The sequence below is a fragment of the Peromyscus leucopus genome, chromosome 22 (assembly GCF_004664715.2).
Source record: "Peromyscus leucopus breed LL Stock chromosome 22, UCI_PerLeu_2.1, whole genome shotgun sequence".
NCBI lineage: Eukaryota > Metazoa > Chordata > Mammalia > Rodentia > Cricetidae > Peromyscus > Peromyscus leucopus.
The window spans coordinates 2140011-2160702 of record NC_051081.1 but is presented as its reverse complement, the minus strand read 5'-3'; the positions used below and the strand labels follow the sequence as shown (position 1 = coordinate 2160702).

Here is a 20692-nt window from a genome sequence, read left to right as displayed (position 1 = left end):
GAGGGTCTTCATCACGCCGGCTGGGGGAAGGGGTGGGTGGAGTGAGGGAGGGTGCTGGGGCGGTCACCGCAGCACCCTGTGCAGCACCCTGCACAGCACCCTGCGCAGCACCCTGAGCAGCACCCTGCACAGCACCCTGCACAGCACCCTGAGCAGCACCGCCTCTGAGCTCATCTCACACTGCCAGCCCCGCCCGGGCAGATCTGCTACCCTCTCTGCTGTGTGTCCCCATGCAGGTTACTTGCCCTCTCTGAGAACTGTCCTCAACTGTAAACAGAGACGATAATCCCTCCTTGGGCCGGTAGCTGTGAGTACTCAGCGCGCAGTCACCGGAAGGGGCTGACAGACGGTAAACAGGCGTCACCGTGACATTGCTCTGCAGTCTTGAACTTGTACAAACACTGAGGCCAATAATCCCCCCCACCTTCTCTGTGGAACTCCTGTTCATGAGACCCCGTGTGCTGATCCATGTCTGTCCCCCAGACAGAACGAACTCTACCTCCCCAAGTGGACGTCCTGCATTCTCCTCGGCTGGGTCACTTCCTCTACCCCTAACCTGCCTTCTAAGCAAGGAGCCGTCACCAGGCTTTGCCCAGTAACACGCTTCTTACTCAGTTAAAGGGGAGGAGACACTGGACAGTCAGTCCCTTGTAGGAAGGCCAATCACCCTTGTCACTGCTCTTGGTAAACAAGAGCAATCTATTCAGGGCAGACCCACCCACCCATCCACCCATCCACCCATCCACCCACCCATCCACCCATCCATCCACCCACCCATCCATCCATCCACCCATCCATCCATCCATCCACCCACCCATCCATCCATCCACCCATCCACCCATCCACCCACCCATCCACCCATCCATCCACCCATCCATCCACCCACCCATCCATCCATCCATCCACCCATCCACCATCCACCCATCCACCCATCCATCCACCCATCCACCCACCATCTACCCACCCACTCATCCATCCACCCATCCATCCATCCATCCACCCATCCACCCACCCATCCATCCACCCATCCATCCACCCACCCACCCACACACCCACCCATCCATCCACCCATCCACCCATCCACCCACCCATCCATCCATCCACCCACCCACCCACCCATCCACCCATCCATCCATCCACCCATCCATCCATCCATCCACCCACCCATCCATCCACCCATCCATCCATCCACCCACCCACCCATCCATCCACCCATCCACCCATCCACCATCCACCCATCCATCCATCCACCCACCCATCCATCCATCCATCCCACCCACCCATCCACCCATCCATTCATCCATCCACCCATCCATCCACCCATCCATCCATCCACCCATCCACCCACCCATCCATCCATCCATCCACCCACCCATCCATCCATCCATCCACCCATCCACCCATCCATTCATCCACCCATCCACCCATCCACCCACCCACCCATCCACCCATCCATCCACCCACCCATCCATCCATCCACCCACCCATCCATCATCCATCCACAATCCACCCACCCGTCCACACATTCACCCACCCACCTGTCCATCCTTCCTCCTCTAAACTCAATGTGACAGTTCACTCTCACCACCACCCCTACTATAAAGTTCAATCACACCCCAGGGTGAGTAACAGGACACCCAGGAGCCTCGTCCACAGGTTTCCAGTCAGGAGAATCGCAGCATGGAGGTGGGGAGGGCCTCCTGGAAGAGGTGACCGCAGCACACACAGGTCCAGTGACCTGTGGGTCCCCACAATGGTTCAGGAAGGAGGGTGCGCACTGAGCCAGGGCCGCGGCTGTCTGGTGGGACGCGTGCGCCTGTCGCGAGTGTGTGGGTGCATGTGTTCGGGGTGTCGCAGGCAGCCCGCTGTGGCGCAGCCCCAGGCCTCCCCTTCCTCGGGACCCAGGGCCGTGTCCACTCGGGCCTCCCCAGCCCATCTCCCTACCTCAGGCGACTCCAGGCCAGAGCCCTGCGTCCACCACAGCCTCTCTGGTTACTCGCTCCAGGTGCGAGCTGCCAGTAGCGGAGTCGGGGTGACACCCGATCAGGCTTGGGGGGGGCACCCGCCCAGGGGGATGGGGTGAGCCGAGGGAGGAGACGAGCTGCAGTTGGCCAGCGTGCTCAGCTGGGCAGCCCCGAGGACCGCCTCTCCCTCCGGCCTGTGCGCTCCCACCTCCGGGAAGCCTTCCTGGGGGTCCCCGCGGGGATCAGGAGGCTCCCGTAGTCACATGCCGCCCCTCACCCGGGTTCCCAGCACCATCACCACGGCCTGGCCCTGTCTGTGACCACCAAGAGGCACGAGGGTCAGGATGGTGCCTCCCACTGCAGAGATGGCCACGGGAGGGGGTCACAGGGACTCCCGGTGACCCCAGTATCTCCTTCTCCATCTCTCTGCATCTCTGCGCACCTCTGTGTAACATATGGGACTCGCTCCGTTCGGGGGACCTGATGCTCTGTGCTATCCCGGGAGATGCACCCCAGAAACAAAGCCGAGAAAATATCGGCAGGGAGTCCGGAGGTCTTGGCTGGGCCCGCAAACCCCAAGTTCCCATGCATTCTGCCCTGTGGCCCAGAGAGGGGCAGAGACGGGCTGAGAGTCACACAGCAGAGACCCAGAACCGCCCTGGGGTCTCCCGAAGCCCAGACTGGCTTTGAACTCCCACCGGGCTGTATGCACGCGGGGCGGGGCTCCGCCCACTGAGCCAAAGCCCCAAAGGGGTTTGTTTCCATGGGTTTGGGTGGTGATTTTGTCCCCTTTATGAAACAGGGTCTCACTACACAGCCGGGCTGGCCTGGGACTCGCAATCCTCCTGCCTCGGCGCCAGTGAGTGGCCACATCAACGACAGCGGGCAGCCAGGCCTGGGGAACGCCCATGAGTCCGCTGCCAGCACTAAAGATGGCGCGCGTGGCGTCGGCGCGGCGTCAGTGCGGCGCATGCACTCTGGAGAGAACGCCTCTTCCGCCGCCGCCACCTCACCCTCCACACTCACCCCGCACGCACACGCACACGCTCACACTCACACCCCAAACACGCACACGCACGCACACGCACACCCCGGCGTCTCTAGGGAAGGTGGGTCCTCTTCCCCCGCCGTCCCTTCCCCACTTCCGGCGGAAGCGGCCTCAACAAGGGAAACTTTATTGTTCCGCGGCAGCGCCGGCGACGATGTCGGTGAATTACGCCGCCGGGCTGTCACCGTACGCGGACAAGGGCAAGTGTGGGCTGCCCGAGGTGAGGCCGCGGGGTCGGGGTGGCCGAGCGGCCCCGGGGGGTCGGGGGACGGGGGACGGGACGGCGGGACGCGGTCCGGGGAGCCGGGAATGGTGGGAACAGCAGGCAGCACGGCGTCTAGACCACGGGAAGGACTTCCCTGGGGGGGCGGGGAGTGACGCCCCCGGGGGTCCGGGAGGGGGGCGGGGTCCTCAGGGACGGGACCCACGCGCCAGCCCCAGGCGGGGAGGAGACCGGGGAGAGAGGGGACCCGGGAGAGGGGGGACCCGGGAGAGGGGGGGAGACCTGGGAGAGGGGGGGACCCGGGAGAGGGGCGGGGACCCGGGAGAGGGGGCGGGGAGACCTGGGAGAGGGGGGCCGCGAGGGCGGGGCCGTCAGCCTGTGGCTTCTGGGGGGTGGGGGGACTCGCCCTGTGCCCCAGGCTGGCCCCGAACTCGCCCTGTACCCCAGGCTGACCCCGAACTGTAGCCCAGGCTGGCTGCGAACTCGCCCTGTAGCCCAGGCTGGCCCCGAACTCGCCCTGTGCCCCAGGCTGGCCCCTAGCTGTAGCCCAGGCTGGCCCTGAACTCGCCCTGTAGCCCAGGTGTGCCCAGATCGTAACCCCCAGAGAGACCACCAAGGACGAGCACACCAGAATGCAAAAGCAAGGTTTATCTGTTCCAAGTCGTGACAGGGAACTCATCTCAAGTGAGGCAGGGAGGAGCCCTCTTTCTTGGGGAACTTAGTTTTCATAGGCAAGACTCATAACATTTCTCAGGGGAGGGGGTTAGCACGGGTCCATCCTTGACTGGTCCAGTTTTTCCCGGGCCTGGACTTTATCTTATTCTAGCTTGTCTGTTTGCCCTGTCGGGAGTTTTACAACTCCTCTCCGGGGTCTGGTCATGTTATCTCTGGAGAGGGGCATCTCGTGGTTAATCGGTTACCATCAGACATCCTGACTCTGTTCTTTTGAGTTCCTGGGGCCGGCGCCATCATTTCTGGGGACCTGAAACTGGCCTGGGTCTATCTATATTGAGATATCTTTGTCTAAGGCCCCCTTTTTGAGACAATAGAGTGAGGGTCTTGTGCCTAGATCATGTCCCCAAAGCCGCCACTGGAGACTTTAGGTACAGAATGCAAAAGTAAGGTGTTTTCTGAGTTTACAAGCCTCCAGGGAGGCTCTTCCAAATCTCTCACTCACAGCAGGGAGCTTGGAAGGAGCGCTCCCCTTTGTGAGGCTAGTTCTTAAAGGCACAGACCATATCATTTATTTTAACCTGCGTCTCTTTTTAGTCTTTTGGTCGAATATCCTGACTGTGTTTTCAAAAGTCCCTGTAGCAGATACAGCCACGTGGGAAAAGGGGTCTAAGTTCTTATCTACTCTTAGGAATCCTGGGTTAAGCTTCTCTTTGTCTGCAGGGGATACAGTGGGGGGTTTTACTGAGGTATCACAAGGCTGGCCCTGAACTGTAGCCCAGGCTGGCCCCGAACTCGCAGGGTGCCAGGCGAGCGCCACCCCGCCAGGCTCGGCTCGCCTGTAGTCGGGCCTGCTGGAACAGCGCCGCGGGGAGGGCGGGAGGGCATCGCGGCTGACCCCGCGCCCTCTGACCCCGCAGGTCTTCGACCCGCCCGAGGAGCTGGAGCACAAGGTGTGGGAGCTGGCGCGGCTCATGTGGCAGTCCTCCAGGGTGGTCTTCCACACGGGCGCCGGCATCAGCACGGCCTGCGGCATCCCCGACTTCAGGTGTGTGACCCAGGGGGAAACCGAGGCAGGGCGGCCCGAGCACGCCGGGCGATGGCCCAGCTGCAAGGGATGCTGGGAGTGCAGCCCTGGGGGTTTGGAGGCTGGGGGGGCACTGCCACGGAGCCCTGCCCACCCCCACCCCCCCCCCACCACCCCCCCCCCCCCCCCCCCCCGCTGCCCGTGACTCGGGGCGGCTCTCAGGACCGATCTCTCCGTCCCCAGAGGCCCCCACGGCGTGTGGACCATGGAGGAGCGTGGCCTGGCCCCCAAGTTTGACACCACCTTCGAGAGCGCCCGGCCCTCCAAGACCCACATGGCCCTGGTGCAGCTGGAACGCGTGGGCTTCCTCAGCTTCCTGGTCAGCCAGAACGTGGACGGGCTGCACGTGCGCTCCGGCTTCCCCAGGTCAGGTGGGGGCGGCGGGTGCCGCTGCACCTCCCTCCCCACGGACTGGGGGCACTTTATCCAGATGGAAAGGGCACTCTGCCCGGCCACGCCCCCACCCCTCACTGGGGATTCTGGGCGGGGCTCCACCATGACCACGCCCCCAGACCCTCACTGGGGATTCTAGGCGGGGCTCCACCCTGACCACGCCCCCAGCCCCTCACTGGGGATTCTAGGCGGGGCTCCACCCTGACCACGCCCCCAGCCCCTCACTGGGCATTCTGGGAGGGGCTCCACCCCTGACCACGCCCCCAGCCCCTCACTGGGGATTCTGGGCGGGGCTCCACCATGACCACGCCCCCAGACCTCACTGGGGGATTCTGGGTGGGGCTCCACCCTGACCACGCCCCCAGACCCTCACTGGGGGATTCTGGGCGGGGCTCCACCCTGACCACGCCCCCAGACCCTCACTGGGGGATTCTGGGCGGGGCTCCACCCTGACCACGCCCCCAGCCCCTCACTGGGGATTCTAGGCGGGGCTCCACCCTGACCACGCCCCCAGACCCTCACTGGGGGATTCTGGGCAAGCATTCTTAGATCAACAGATTTGTTTTTTGTTAATGGCTTTTTTTTAAAGCCAGTTTTTTTTGTGTTGTTCTGGATATCCTGGACCTCTCTGTGTAGACCAGGCTGGACTTGAGGTGACAGAGATCCACCTGCTTCCGAGTTCTGGGATTAAGGGCTTGTGCCACCACGTCCATCTGGACAACAGATTTTTGTAGTGGGGAGCAGGTATTAATGTGTTTGCAAAAATAAGGTCAGCTCGTTCTGTAACAATTCCTCAGACTGGGACAGGCTGGGGCATCTTCCCTTGATGTGAGGATCAGGAAAGAGAAGTCCATGGACCTCGTGGGTGAGCAGCCCAGGAAGGCTTCCTGGAGGCGGAGGCAGGCTGAGCAGCTGGCCCAAGCCTCAGGATTTGGGAAAGGTCCTGACTCGCATCCTCTTCCACAGAGACAAGCTGGCGGAGCTCCACGGAAACATGTTTGTAGAGGAATGTCCCAAGTGTAAGACGTGAGTGTCAGTGACTGTGCGTGTGAAGGCCAGGAGGGGCGGGGCTTAGCCGGGCTCTCCAGGAGGGGCGGGGCTTAGCCGGGCTCTCCAGGAGGGGCGGGGCTTAGCCGGGCTCTCCAGGAGGGGCGGGGCTTAGCCGGGCTCTCCCCGGGTGGGGCTCGCGCAGGTTCCTCCCCTGAGCTGGCTAAGGGGCCCTAAAACGGCCCCAGGGAAGGCTGGGAGGTGGCCCCGTCTCCAGGGACAGTCGGACAAAAACAGACTGGAAGTAGGCAGACCCTTCATTTGCAATCCCCCAAGCAAGGAGCTACAAAATGGGGTGACACAAGCCACGCCCTAGGAAATGAGGGATTCTCCCTGCCCCCCACCCCCCACCCCCGTGGCTCCGGGCTGGAGGATAACATGACTACACCAGAGCCTCGGCGTAAGCAAGAGCTGTGCCCCTGAGCCCCTCTGTAGTGGTTCTTTTTCAGAAAGAACCTCATTAAATTGCCTGGGTTAGCCTGGAATCTGCCATCCTCCTGCCTCAGCTTCCTGGGTGCTGAGATCGCAGGTGTGAGCCATCGTGTTGGGCTTAGCTGCCTCCCTCCCCCGCCCCCCACACGTGGGTGCCCTAACTCAGCCCCTGTCCTTGTGTTCCGAGGCAGAGCCTCTCAGAACTGTGGCTGGCTGGTTTACTGAGTAGGCAGTGAGCTCCCGGGGTCCTGGGGTCCCCGTCTCGGCCTCCCCGACTGGGCTGTGAGTCTGCTCCACCACGCCCTCCTTCACTCTGGTGACCCAAAGTCAGGGCCTTATGTGTGCATGGCGAGCACTTTCCAGACTGAGCCGTCTGCCTGTCTGTCCCCGGCTGTTTGTCTTGCTGTGTAGCCCGGGGATGAGCCTGTGCCCAGTGCACTGGCCCCACCACCCCGCTTCCCCCGTGCAGGCAGTACGTGAGAGACACGGTCGTGGGCACCATGGGCCTCAAGGCCACGGGCCGGCTCTGCACGGTGGCCAAGGCCAGGGGACTCCGGGCCTGTAGGTGAGTGACTTGCCGCGCGCGCGCGCGCACACGCCTGCACCTGTCAGGAGGTGAGCGCCCTGACTGCCTTCCCTGACCTGCCGCAGGGGGGAGCTGAGGGACACCATTCTGGACTGGGAGGACGCCCTGCCTGACCGGGACCTGACACTCGCTGACGAGGCCAGCAGGTATGACCCACCCTGCGCTCCCTGGGTGGGAGCGTGGGATAGACTTCCACAGGAGGTCAGGACTCCAGTGGGTCAGCAGAGGGGTCCCCTGTATCCCCACACCCTGGGCAGGATGGATGCAAAGAACACAGATGACTGGAAGGTTTGTTTACTTTCTTGTTTTCAGGGTTTCTGTGGTACTGGGGAGAATACTGGGCCTTGTGTGTACTAATAAACAAGTCCTCTGCACAGTCAGCCCCTCACTGGGGGTTCTGGGCGGGGCTCCACCCTGACCACGCCCCCAGCCCTCACTGGGGGTTCTGGGCGGGGCTCCACCCTGACCACGCCCCCAGCCCTCACTGGGGCATTCTGGGCGGGGCTCCACCCTGACCACGCCCCCAGCCCCTCACTGGGGGATTCTGGGCGGGGCTCCACCCTGACCACGCCCCCAGCCCCTCCCTGGGGATTCTGGGCGGGGCTCCACCCTGACCACACCCCCAGCCCCTCACTGGGGGTTCTAGGCGGGGCTCCACCCTGGTCACGCCCCCAGCCCCTCACTGCTTCCTGCTCCCAGGACCGCAGACCTGTCAGTCACCCTGGGCACCTCGCTGCAGATCCGTCCCAGCGGGAACCTGCCCCTTGCCACTAAGCGCCGGGGAGGCCGTCTGGTCATTGTCAACCTGCAGCCCACAAAACACGTATGTGCCAGTGCCCTGCCCTGTGGCCCCGCCTGCCCTGCCGTGTCCTCTGCCCCGCCTGACCATCCCTCATTCCGGCAGGACCGCCAGGCTGACCTGCGCATCCACGGCTATGTGGACGAGGTGATGAGCAGGCTCATGAAGCATCTGGGGCTGGAGATCCCCACCTGGGAAGGACCCCGTGTGCTGGACAAGGCCCTGCCACCCCTGCCGCGTCCAGCTGCACCCAAGGCTGAGCCCCCTGCGCATTTCAATGGCTCAGTGCACGCTCCATGTAAGCCAGAGCCCGACAGCCCTGTACCCCACAGGCCCCCCAAAAGAGTGAAGACCGAGGCTGTCCCCAGCTGACCCGAGTGTGTGGGGCGGGAGGGGTACTTGTAGGAACCACACACGTTGGGAGTTTTTTGTTTTGTTTTTTATGTGCTGTGCACTGAGCCCAGACTTGCACATGCCATGCCCCGCCTTTTTCAAATTTTTCTTTGAGACCTGGGCTCCCTAAATCGGTCAGGCTGGCCTTGAACTTGCTGCTGTAGCCCAGGCTGGCCTGGAGCTAGCGCCCTGCCCACCCTCAGCCTCCACAGTAGCAGGGATGGCATGCGGACGCCACCGGGCCCAGCACAGCCCTTCCGAGTCTCACTGTGCCCCTTGTCCGGGACCCTCCGTGGAGTCTCGGGACACAGGGAGTCCACGGCGGGTGGAAGAGGCTGTGTCCCAGGGCTGGGGGTTCGCGTGCCTCTCCACCCGCCACACCCCGCTTGTGACTCAGGATGTGCCCGAGGGGCAGCCACACACTCCACCCCCCCTTGACCCAGAGCCACCGGGGATGTCTGTGCATAGGAGGGACCTGGGACCCATCTGCGCTGGGGCCCCCCGGCTTCCAGGAGCCCCCAATGCAATAAACACAGAATTCCTGTCATTTCTTCTAAATTTTATTACGTTCACTCATTTCCTTTATGTGTGCGCGTGTGCGTGTGTGTGTGTGTGTGTGTGTGTGTGTGTGTGTGCGCGTGTGTGTGTGTGCGTGTGTGTGTGCGTGTGTGTGTGCGCGCTGTGGTGTGTGCGTGTGTGTGTGCGTGTGTGTGTGTGCGTGTGTGTGCGTGTGTGTGTGCGTGTGTGTGCGTGCGTGTGTGTGTGCGCGCGTGTGCGTGTGTGTGCGTGTGTGTGTGTGTGTGTGTGTGTGCGCGTGTGTGTGTCTGTATGTACAGTATCGGTTCATGTGTGGTGTCAGGACGACTTGAAGGGGTCAGGTCTCTCCTGCCACCAGGTGGCTCCCAGGAATGGAACTCGGGTCACCAGGCATGGCTGCCTTTCCCAGCCGAACCTTCTCACCGGCCCCGGCCTGCTCTATTTGCCTGAATGTGTCAGAGTCCCTAGCCAGCTCGTCCCAAAACGTTAAGATTTTTTTACAGTCATTGTACCCCAAAATGGCCAAATCTGTGGGTTAGACCGTTCCTGTGCATCCTTCCTCTGCAGCTGCCCCCCCCCAAGGCCGGGACAGGTCTTCTAGGAGTCTCTTATGCCCACACATCACCCTACACGTGGTTTTTGAGACAAGGTCTCACTGAGCCTAGAGTGCACCCATGTGGGTGCTAGGACTAGAACTCAGGTCCTCTGCCAGAGTGGCCAATGCTCTGACCACTGGGTCAGGTCTCAGCCCCCTGCCTCTCATACACATTCTTCTCTTGAGACAGTCTCACTATGCATCCCTGGCTGGCCTGGGGTCACAGAGATCAAAGGCGTGGCCCACCACGCCCTGGCAAGGCCTGCCTTTTTTATGTGAGTCCTGGGGATTTGAACCCAGGTCCTCATGCTTACACTGAGCCACATCCCAGCAGCTCTTAGGCATCTGGTTGGTCAGCCCAGCTGCTGTGCCCAGCTTGGCACTGTTTCGAGGTCAGAGAAGTGAGGACACTCAGGGAATTGTCGCTCTCCTGCTGTCTCCCTTGTGTCTGTCTGTCTGTCTGTCTGTGTGTCCTGTCTATGTTTCTCCGTGTCTCTCTGTTGTGGGATATTGTACACTGTGAAGATAAATTGCTGTGATTGGTCTAATAAAGAGCTGAACGGCCAATAGCTAGACATGAGGAATAGGCGGGACTTCCGGGGCAGGGGGGGGGAGATGAATTTAGGTGTACGTCAGATGCTGAGACATGGAGGGAGTTGGACATACCGAATGGGAAAAAAAAGGTAAAAAGCCATGAGGCGAAACATGGATTAATATGAATGGGTTAATTTAAGTTATAAGAGCTAGTGGGACAAGCCTAAGCTGAGGCCGAGAGTTCGTAATTAGTAAGTCTCTGTGTCGTTGTTTGTGAGCTGGAGGCCAACAGCAAAGCCTGCTACATCTGTCTGTCTGTCCCATCTCTTGCTGTCTCTGTGTCTCTGTCTCCTCAATGCCCACTACAGAGGAGGGTTCCCCACCCACCCGCGTTCTAGACAAGCTGGTCACTCAGTCTTCAGTGGCTGAGCCTGGAGAACTGACTGATCATAGGTGCTTGGGGCGGGAGCCCCTGGTCACTATACCCAGTGATCTCTAGTAATTCAGGGGGGTGGGTAGAGGGGACTGGACACTTGCCCAATCAGGAGCACTGACATCACCAGCTTGGTCCAATCAGAGTCCAGGGTGGGGATCTTGAATGCTGCCCTGGGAGTGCCAGTGATCCCTGCTCTATCCCCATCCCACCCCTGACATCTCCCCAGCCCCACTCCCACCCCCCAGTTCCCATTTGTAGTGGCAACTGTAATGGAGAGACACCACAGAAATCGTTAAATATGAAGACATCTTTTTTTTTTTCAGCTTTTCTTTTTTTCTTTATTTTTTACATGAATGCCCTGTCTTCATGTATACCTGCAGGCCAGAAGAGGGCAGCAGATCTCATTACAGATGGTTGAGAGCCACCATGTGGTTGCTGGGAATTGAACTCAGGACTCTGGAAGTGCATCCAGTGCTCTTAACTGCTGAGCCATCTCTCCAGCCCCTGGAGGCATTTTTATATATGGCTCCAAATCTTCACCTGGACCAAGAAGTCCCCCACCTCCACTGTGAGTGACACAGTTCGAACCCAGCAAAGTCTCCATACAATATTCATCTCTCGAGGTTCACCCTGGACACAGCCATCCAGTGCCAGGACGGAGGTCAGGCTTACAGGTGTCTCTCTTTGCTAAAAACACTGGAGAGAAGCTCCAAAGACACGTGATACCACCCACTGGAGGGAAGCCGTCTGTGTAAGGAGTGTGGGGGACCATCAGCCATCCCTCAGCTTTTTGAAGACATAATAACATGCACCTGTTGTTTGTTTTTGCTCTTTTGGGGAGCCCACCACCCAGCTCCCAAATACATCACACATTGAGGCTTATTCTTAATTACAAATGCCCGGCCTTAGCTTGACTTGTTTCTTGCCAGCTTTTCTTAGCTTTACATTAGCCTGTCCACCTTCCGCCTCTGGGCTTTTACCTTCTTCCGTTTCTCTGTATCTTTCTTACTCCATTGCTGGTTGTGTAGCTGGGTGACTGGCCCCTGAGGTCCTCCTCCTTCTCTTGGCCCTGCTTCCTCTCCTTCCTATATCTTTCTCCTCCCAGGAACAAGCCAAGCTAAGACCGAGCATTTAAATAATTGATAAGTCTCTGTGTCTTTATTTGGGTTAGTGGCCCAAAGAAAATTCCAACTACACACATGAGCCCAGCAGTGTTGATGCACGCCTTTAACCCCAGCACTCGGGAGGCAGAGGCAGGCGGGTCTCTGAGTTCGAGGCCAGCCTGGACTACAGAGTGAGATCCAGAACAGGCTCCAAAGCTACAGAGAAACCCTGTCTCAAAAAAACAAAATAAAAAAGACACATGAAATGACACCCTGCAAAAAGCACCAGGCATGCAGTGTGGGTCACCCTACAAAGGGACTCCTGCACAGTGCTCCAGAGGCAGCTGGACACTGGAAAAGCAATCCTGTAGCTGGAGGGCTTCTCTCCAGGTTCCCCAAGCCCCGCAGTCCCACAATCCACTTATAAAATAATCACTCAGACGCTTATATCACTTATAAACTGTATGGCCGTGGCAGGCTTCTTGCTAACTGTTCTTTTATCTTAAATTAACCCATTTCTATAAATCTATACCTTGCCACGTGGCTGGTGGCTTACCAGAGTCTCTACATGCTGCTTCTCCTGGCGGTGGCTGCAGTGTCTCTCCCCCAGCCTTCTGCTTCCAGAATTCTCCTCTCTCCTTGTCCCACCTACCTCCTGCTGGTCATTGGCCATCAGTGTTTTATTTATATAGAGTGATATCCACAGCACAATCCCATGAAGTTGTGCGTGTGTGTTTTTATTCGTGGCTGTGAGTGTGTGCACGTGTGTGTGCAGATGTGCCCGTGCATGTGTAGGGCCGTGTACCCAAATGCAGAGGCTAAAATGAGTGTCAGGGTCCCCTATCGATTCCTTTCAGGCAGACTCTCTCCCTGAACCTGGGCCTCACGTTTCTCAGCGAGGCCAGAAGCAAGTCCGGTGACCCCCATGCCATTGCCAACTCAGAACTAGGGTTGGAGGCTGCAGCAGAAACCCAGCTTTTCCATGAGTGCTGGGATCCGAACCCCACGTCTCATGACGGGGAGCAAGCTCTCTACAGCTTGAGCTGTCCGTCCCCGTCCCCGTCCCCGTCCCCCCCCCCCAGCCTCTGTAGTGGGCTTTGATGCACAGCTAGGCTTGAATTATGTTTGTCTGATGGCAGCCCGTCACAGATTAGAATCACCCGGGTGGGGGGTGCACCTCAAGAGCTACCCGACTGCCCTGACTGGCCTGAAAGGCCACGCCCCCCTTCCCTTTCCACTCTCTCCTTCCATTTGTCCTCTCTCCCTCCCCCAATAAAGCTCTAAAAAGGTAACCATGGCCTGTGATTATTCCAGGCAGCACTCTCCTCTGCGGGCATGGCCACTGCGGCGGCCAGCCACGAGCAGCGCGTCATCGTTTAACCAACAGTGGGTGCTTTGGTTCTTCACTAGGGAGGTGAGATGGAGGATGAAGGGACAGAGGACAAAGATGAGGTCAAAAGCATAGGAGCTTACTAAAACAATGAGGACAGGAAAACTGGGCACAGAGAGGAGCTGAGTGTGAGGACGGAGCTGAAGCTGTGTAGGCAGAATTTTGTTATAGAGAAACAAAGTAACGGACAAAAAAGCATGGTGTGTGTAGATTCCTTTCCCTCAGATAACGCCACACCAGATGTAGGGTCTTTCCCAGGACTCTGGGAGGAATTTCCTCAGGGCCGGCCTTGGGAAAATCCTGTTATCTTTACTACCACAGGCACTATGTGTGACTTTGTCCCTGGATGGTGCAGCAAGCACGGTGACTCCCTCCCTCCCACAGGTCAGGTCTGGGGAGGATTCTGTTACATGGAGCCCAATGTATGCAGCTCTCAAAGCTGAGTTCAGTTATTACGTTGAGTTATGTGTTGCTAGAAATAATACACATTTGGGCCAGCAAGAGAGCTCCGTGCATAAAGGGCCTTGCTGCCGAGCTTCATGACCTGAGTTAATTCCCTGGAAAAGAGAGCCCCAGCTTTACAGATTGTCCTCTGCTCTCCACATGCATGGCATGCCACATGTACCCCCAACTAACTCAGCATCCAACCAAAGCAACCAAACACAGTCAACTAACTCACCAATCAACCAAAGCAACCAAACACAGTCAACTAACTCACCAATCAACCAAAGCAACCAAACACAGTCAACTAACTCACCATCCAACCAAAGCAACCAAACACAGTCAACTAACTCACCATCTAACTAAACAAATTAATAGATAAATAAGAGAGCGATTCATGGGCTGAGGAGAAGGTTCAGCAGTTAAAGTCCTTACCCACTAGCAAAGGTCTAGCCTTCACATGTCCAGAATGCACATAAATTGCACATGGTATGGCAGCCTACCTTTAATTCCAGCCTTGAAAGGGTGACAGGGACCTGGTTTCATTGCAAGGCCCCAACTTAAAGACCTAAAGTAGAGAGAGACGGAAAAAGAATCCAACAATAACCCGAGACATGGTCTCATGTAGCCTAGGCTGGCCCCAAACTCACGGTTTAGACAAGTGTAGCTCAAGTTTTCTCCAGTCCTGCCTGTCCCATGGTCAGGACAAATCTCTCTCACCTGCCAGTCCTGCTCAGACCCAACTGAGTAAACACACAGAGACTTATACTACTTACAAACTGTATGGCCGTGGCAGGCTTCTTGCTGACTGTTCTTTTAGCTTAAATTAATCCATTTCTCTAAATCTATACCTTGCCACATGGCTCGTGGCTTACCAGTGTCTTACAGGTTGGTACTCATGGCAGCGGCTGGCAGCATCGCCTGACTCAGCCTCCCTGTTTCCAGAATTCTTTTCTCTTCTTGTCTCGCCTATACTTCCTGCCTGGCTACTGGCCAATCAGCATTTTGTTTATACAGCGCGATATCCACAGTAGACAAGGATGACCTGGGACTACTGATTCTCTGGTGTCCTCCTCTCCGGGGCTGGGATGCTGGGTGTACATTACCATGCCTGATTCCTGTGGAGCCAGGCAGGCAGCCTCGGCACCAGGGTTCACCCACTGGAGTTTAAAGGAAATGCCCCTTGCACCCTCTTCACTGGAACTTTGGGAAAGGCAACTGCAGGGGACATCCCACTCACCAAGGGCCCTAACGGTTGTGGGATGTTTGTGCACTGTGTGAAGGTGGACTGCTGTGATTGTATCAAAGACTGTTGGGATCCAGCCTCTAAGTCTTCTTCCCAGGGTTTCCAGAAGAGTCTGAAGGTAAAGAATCAAAGCACACAGAGCTCATTGGTCCATTCACTTTATTCTTCTCATACAAAATTCTATCTCCACAGCTTCAGTTCTGTTCTCATACTTGGCTCCTCTCTGTCCCTTCTCCTCCTGTCCTCTCATAGTTCTAAGTTCTTTTCGTCCCATTCTCATCTCCGCCCTCCTTCCTGTCTCTATCTTTGTTCCTCTCCTCTTCCCATGACCCGTGTCCCTACACCCACGGTCAGCAATAATCCACCCTGCCACTTTCTGCTCGGCCGGGTAAGTCGGCCTGGAGCTAGGAAATCTGCCTTATCGCTTCACTGCACCTGGTCTCCAAAAACCATTTTCCTGAGTTCATTGTCTGAGGGGAAATCTGGGGGTGCTACTAAGGCTGTGTAAGAAAGAGGGTCTGAGCTTAATTTGCACAAGAAACAAAGCTATGTACCTAAGGTCCGCCTGACCTAGGCGGTGTCTCCATATGGGTATTTACTGAGCAGGTGGTCTGGAATGCTGTACTGTCTGTCATTTGGCCTTGGATTTGGGCTAAAGGAGCTGGCCCTGGCTTTGTGTGCTTGCTAAAGGAGAAAATTGCAGAAAGCAGACTTCTGAATTATTTTTTTTGTTGTTGTTTTTTTTTTTTTTTTTTTTTGTTTTTCGAGACAGGGTTTCTCTGTGTAGCTTTGCCCCTTTCCTGGATCTCGCTCTGTAGCCCAGGCTGGCCTTGCTTGAACTGCCTCTGCCTCCCAAGTGCTGGGATCAAAGGCGTGCGCTACCACCGCCCAGCTCAGACTTCTGAATTCTAATGCTAAAAAGGAACAGAAAGTCTGAAAGCAGGAAGCCTTGCCTGCATGACTGTATCCAAATACCTTAGTTGTATGTGCCCAAGGAATGATCAATCCACACTGTTTAGAAGTTCTTGACATGAGAGCACACATGAAATTCATAGCAGAAAACAGCTGATATATTAAGCTTGGCCTCCTCTGGGAGAATCCTTGATTCTTTCAGGTAATGGCTTTGCCATAGTCAGCTGAATTCTTACTTCAGATTCCTGTGGCCTGCATCATGATTGGTATAACAAAAAGCTGGACAGCCAATAGCTAGGCAGGAGGTATAGGCAGAACTTCAGGGCAGAGAGAGAACTCTGGAAAGAAGGTGAAATCGCCAGCCAGAAGCAGAGGAGAGGAGCGTGAGCAGCATGGAGAGATGAGGTAACAGTCACTTGACAGACTGCAGATTAATTGGAATGGGTTAATTTAAGTTATAGGAACTAGTTAGGGCCGGGCAGTGGTGGCACACGCCTTTAATCCCAGCACTCCAGAGGCAGAGCCAGGCGGATCTCTGTGAGTTTGAGGCCAGCCTGGGCTACAGAGTGAGTTCCAGGACAGCCTGGGCTACAGAGTGAGTTCCAGGACAGCCTGGGCTACAGAGTGAGTTCCAGGAGAGGCGCAAAGCTACACAGAGAAACCCTGTCTCAAAAAAACAAAACAACAAAAGAAGAACTAGTTAGGAAGAAGTCTAAGCTCATAGGCTGAGCTTTCATAATTAATATAAGTATCCATAGGTTATTTGGGAGCTGGCTGGTGGGACAGAGAATGACCCATTACACTTAACTTGTAAAAATGTGAATTCTCTTGAGAGGAGAGGACCTGAACTGAGGATGCTCCTAGACGGGTTCCTGCAAAACCAACTGTCAAGGAATGCCGGTTCCAGATTCAGCCACCAAGGCACACAGGGGTCACTGCATCTGCTGTAGCGGAGCCGGGCAGGCTACATCCTGCTCTTCCAGCACTGTCCACATGCTGCTGGTTAGCAGGCACACAAGGATGCAAGATTGAATGAAGGCCCCAAGGGGTCTCCATGGCTTCAGGGAGTGGCCAAGGTCAGGCCATTTGTGGCAGGGTCTGCATCCCTGAAGGGAGGCCCTGAGAGTTCACTGTGTGAAGCTTTGAAGGTGAGATATATCAACAGACACAGAATAGAGCTGGTCCACAGACCAGGCCAAGTGCATCGTGGCCAGCAAAGCTGGGGGGGGTGGGGACCGTATCTTAGTCAGTGTTCTCTGCTGTGAGGAGATACCGTGACCTCACCAACTCTTATAAAAGGAAGCATTTAATCAGGGCTGGTCTACAGTTCAGAGGGTTGGGCTGGATGTGGTGGCTCACACCTTTAAACCCAGCGCTTGGGAGGCAGAGGCAGGTGATCTCTGTGAGTTTGAGGCCAGCCTGGCCTACAAAGTGAGTTCCAGAACAGCTAGGGCTATTCCACAGAGAAACCCCTGTCCCAAAAAACAAGACTAAAAAACAAACAAACAAACGTTTTCAGAGGGTTAGTCTGAGATCATCATGGTGGGAAATAGACAAGCATGGCGCTGGAGCAGTAGTAAGTAGCTGAGAACTTCACACCCTGATCCACAGGCAGCATGCAGAGAGAGAGACACTGGGCCCGCTGTGGGGGCTCCTGAAACCTCAGAGCCCACCCCAGTGACACACCCACTCCAGCAAAGCCACACCCCCAATCCTTCCCAAACAGTTCCACTGACTACGCATTCAAACATATGAACCTATGGAAGCTGTTCTTATTCAATCCACCGTAGACCACTTGACCCTTTGGAGCCGAAATGATCCTGTCTGAGTTCCAGATGGTATGCATGGAGTTATGGGGTAGGGGCTACCCTGCTGGGTTCCTGTCTTCTTTGGTCTTATTATTCTTAGCTGTGACCCCATTTCTCCTTCCTGGAATAGGAATATTTCTTCTGTGCCAATGTCTGTTGCAAATGTGTAGCTTAATTTTTTTAATTGTACTCACAGTTAAGAGATTACCTGGAGTTTAAGGTGTAAATTGTGAACTTTAAAAAAATGATTACTTTATAGTGAAGAGGGTTATGTGGTGGTAAAAAAAAAAAAAAAAAAAAAAAAAAAAAAAAAAAAAAAAAAAGTTATTTTATGTTTATGGGTGTTTGTGGTGGTTTGAAAGAAAATGGCCCCCAGAAGGTTTCAGACGCTATTAGGAGGTGTGACCTTGTTGGAGCACATGTGTTGCTGTGGGGATGGGGTTTGAGACCTCATACATGCTCAAGATACCACCCGGTGTCTCAGACCACTTCCAGTTGCCTGCAAGATGTAGAACTCTCAGTTACCTCTCCAGCACCACGTCTGCCTGCACACTGCCATGTCCCACCATGATGATAATGGACTGAATCTCTAAAACTGTAAGCCACCACCTCAATTAAATGTTGTCTTTTATAAGAGTTGCTGTGGCCGGGCTGGTGGCGCACGCCTTTAATCCCAGCCTTGGAAGGCAGAGCGGGCAGATCTCTGTGAGTTCGAGGCCAGCCTGGTCTACAGAGTGAGATCCTGGAAAGGCACCAAAACTACACAGAGAAACCCTGTCTCGAAAAAAAAAAAAGGGGGGGGGTTGCCGTTGTCATGGTGTCTCTTCACAATAGAAACCCTAAAACCGTATTTAAAAATGTATGTCTATGCACCACGTGAATGCAGTACCAACAGCCAGAAGAGGACATCAGACCCCCGTGGACTGGAGTTACGTTTGCGAGCCACCATGTGGTGCTGGGATCTTAACCCAGTTCTCCGCAAAAGCAACAAATCCTCGTAACTGCTGAGCCTCTCCTGCACACACACACATACCGCCATCTTTTTTTAGACAGGGTCTCATGTTGTCTAGAGTGGCCTTCGCTACCACAGAGATTGAGACACGAGAATTTACAAAATAAACTAAGTCAGGGCTGTGCAGATGTCTCAGGACACAAAGCCCTTGTGCAAGCGTAAAAACCTGAGTTCTGATTCCCACAAACACATAGAAGCAGGTGTGGCTGTCCACATCTGTAACCCAGCACATCTGTAACCCAGTGCCGACTGGGTGGAGACGGGAGAATTTCCGGGGCTCAGTGGACAGTCAGCCAGGTGAAACCAAGAGATTCAGATTCAGGGAGAGAGCAAAAAGTGAGGGTTGGGGATTTAGCTCAGTGGTAGAACGCTTGCCCAGCAAGCGCAAGGCCCTGGGTTCGATCCTCAGCTAAAAAAAAAAAAAGAACAAAAAGTGAATAGGGGCTGGCGAGAAGGCTCAGCGGGTAAGAGGGTTTACCGCACAGGTGTGAGGACCTGACTTTGAATCCCTGGCACCACGCATGCCCATGTGGCCCTCAACCCCAGTGCTGTGGGGATGGAGACTGGAGGATTGCTGTGGCTGCCGGCTTACTTTGCAGTGCAGAGAAAGACCATGCGTCAAAGGAATAAGGCTGAGCGTGAGCGATCGGGACACCAATGCCCCTTTCTGCCCTCCATGCATGCACAAGTACACCTTCACAATGCACATGTGTGTGAGCATGTGTAGACACACAGAGTGGAGAACAAAAGAACAAACCACCCATGTTGATTTCTAGTCTTCATGTGCGCACGCACGCACGCACGCACGCACACATGCACGTGAATGCACATACACCTACATATGAGCTGTCAATCAAGGGAATTGGGTGGGCCCTGGTGTCAATGTGAGGCTCCAGCTGGAGAATGATGCAATCAGCAGCCCTGAAGACAGAAACAGAGATCTGTCAATCAGATGTTAGCATCAAGGGAGCCATCTAGTCAGATCCTGGGACTGGGATTCCCCAGGCAGAGCCACTGCAGATGTTTATGAAGTTCCTCTGTTTTTATGAGCATGGTGACTCAGGGAGGGATCCACAGCAGGACCCTTGGTAGTTTGTAGTTATTGCCCAGGCGGTGGTGGCGCATGCCTTTAATCCCAGAACTCAGGAGGCAGAGGCAGGAGGATCTCTGAGTTCGAGTCCAGCCTGGTCTACAGAGTGAGATGCAGGACAGCCAGAGATACAGAGAAACCCTGTCTCAAAAACAAAAAAGTTTACCTTCAGCAATACACGCACACTTCTACTTACAGAACAAAACCCAAAGTAAATACTGACATAAGACAAAACAGGAACGTTTATTCAATTTTTTTCTCAGAAACATAACAAGATATTACAGCCCTATGACTCTCTACTATGGCTGAGGCACTTGGAAAAGGAAAAGGGGGCTGGGTTCAGGCTGGAACTGCTGGCAGAATACTCGTCTAGCACACAGGCAGGCCCTGGGTTTGATCCCCAACACCCCCTAAATGAAGGAAGAAAAGAAAATGAAGATTATGTCATATTAATAATAAAAAAGAGGAGCTAGAGAGATGGCCCAGAGGTAAAGGAGTGCACTGCTCTTGTAGAGGACCTATATCATGTACCCACTTGCACAAACACACACGCACACAAACTAAAAAGAAAACAAGCCTTCCTTTAGAAATAGAGAAGAAGGCCAGGTGTGTTTTGTGCACATATGTGGGAGACAGAGGTTGGAGGGGGGCTTGTCTAAAGCTTGAGTCTCTCTTGGGCAACACAGTGGACTCCTCCCTCAGCGAGCTTGTGAGGGATGTCTGCCTCCTCTGAGGTCTCACAAAAAAGATGAGGGTCAGGCGGTGGTGATGCACGCCTTTAATCCCAGCACTCGGGAGGCAGAGGCAGGCGGATCTCTGTGAGTTTGAGGCCAGCCTGGGCTACAGAGCGAGATCCAGGACAGCCAAAACTACACAGAGAAACCCTGTCTCAAAAAAAGAAGAGAAGAAGAAGAGAGGAGAGAGGAAGGAGAGAAGGAGAGGAG

At 55.6% G+C, this 20692-nt stretch overlaps 1 protein-coding gene across 2 annotated transcripts; it reads left to right on the top strand.

Moving 5' to 3' along the window:
- Window positions 1-2997: 2997 nt before the first annotated feature.
- On the top strand, window positions 2998-9207 carry Sirt6 (sirtuin 6). Of its 2 annotated transcripts, none has more exons than XM_028862793.2 (8): window positions 2998-3232; window positions 4828-4955; window positions 5178-5360; window positions 6354-6413; window positions 7336-7431; window positions 7518-7598; window positions 8192-8275; window positions 8357-8491. In XM_028862793.2, exons 1-8 carry the CDS (start codon window positions 3167-3169, stop codon window positions 8400-8402), a joined length of 744 nt encoding a protein of 247 aa, XP_028718626.1. In that variant the 5' UTR covers window positions 2998-3166; the 3' UTR covers window positions 8403-8491. The 2 variants fall into 2 exon arrangements, with proteins under 2 accessions (XP_028718626.1, XP_028718625.1); XM_028862792.2 differs by having other exon boundaries at window positions 3001-3232; window positions 8152-8275; window positions 8357-9207.
- Window positions 9208-20692: the final 11485 nt, after the last annotated feature.

Coding starts and splice junctions, on each gene's coding strand:
- Sirt6 (XM_028862792.2), top strand. CDS start 3,167: ATGTCGGTGAATTACGCCGCCGGGCTGTCACCGTACGCGGACAAGGGC. Junction 5,361..6,353: donor GTGCGCTCCGGCTTCCCCAG/GTCAGGTGGGGG, acceptor CCTCTTCCACAG/AGACAAGCTGGCGGAGCTCC. Junction 7,432..7,517: donor AGGGGACTCCGGGCCTGTAG/GTGAGTGACTTG, acceptor GACCTGCCGCAG/GGGGGAGCTGAGGGACACCA.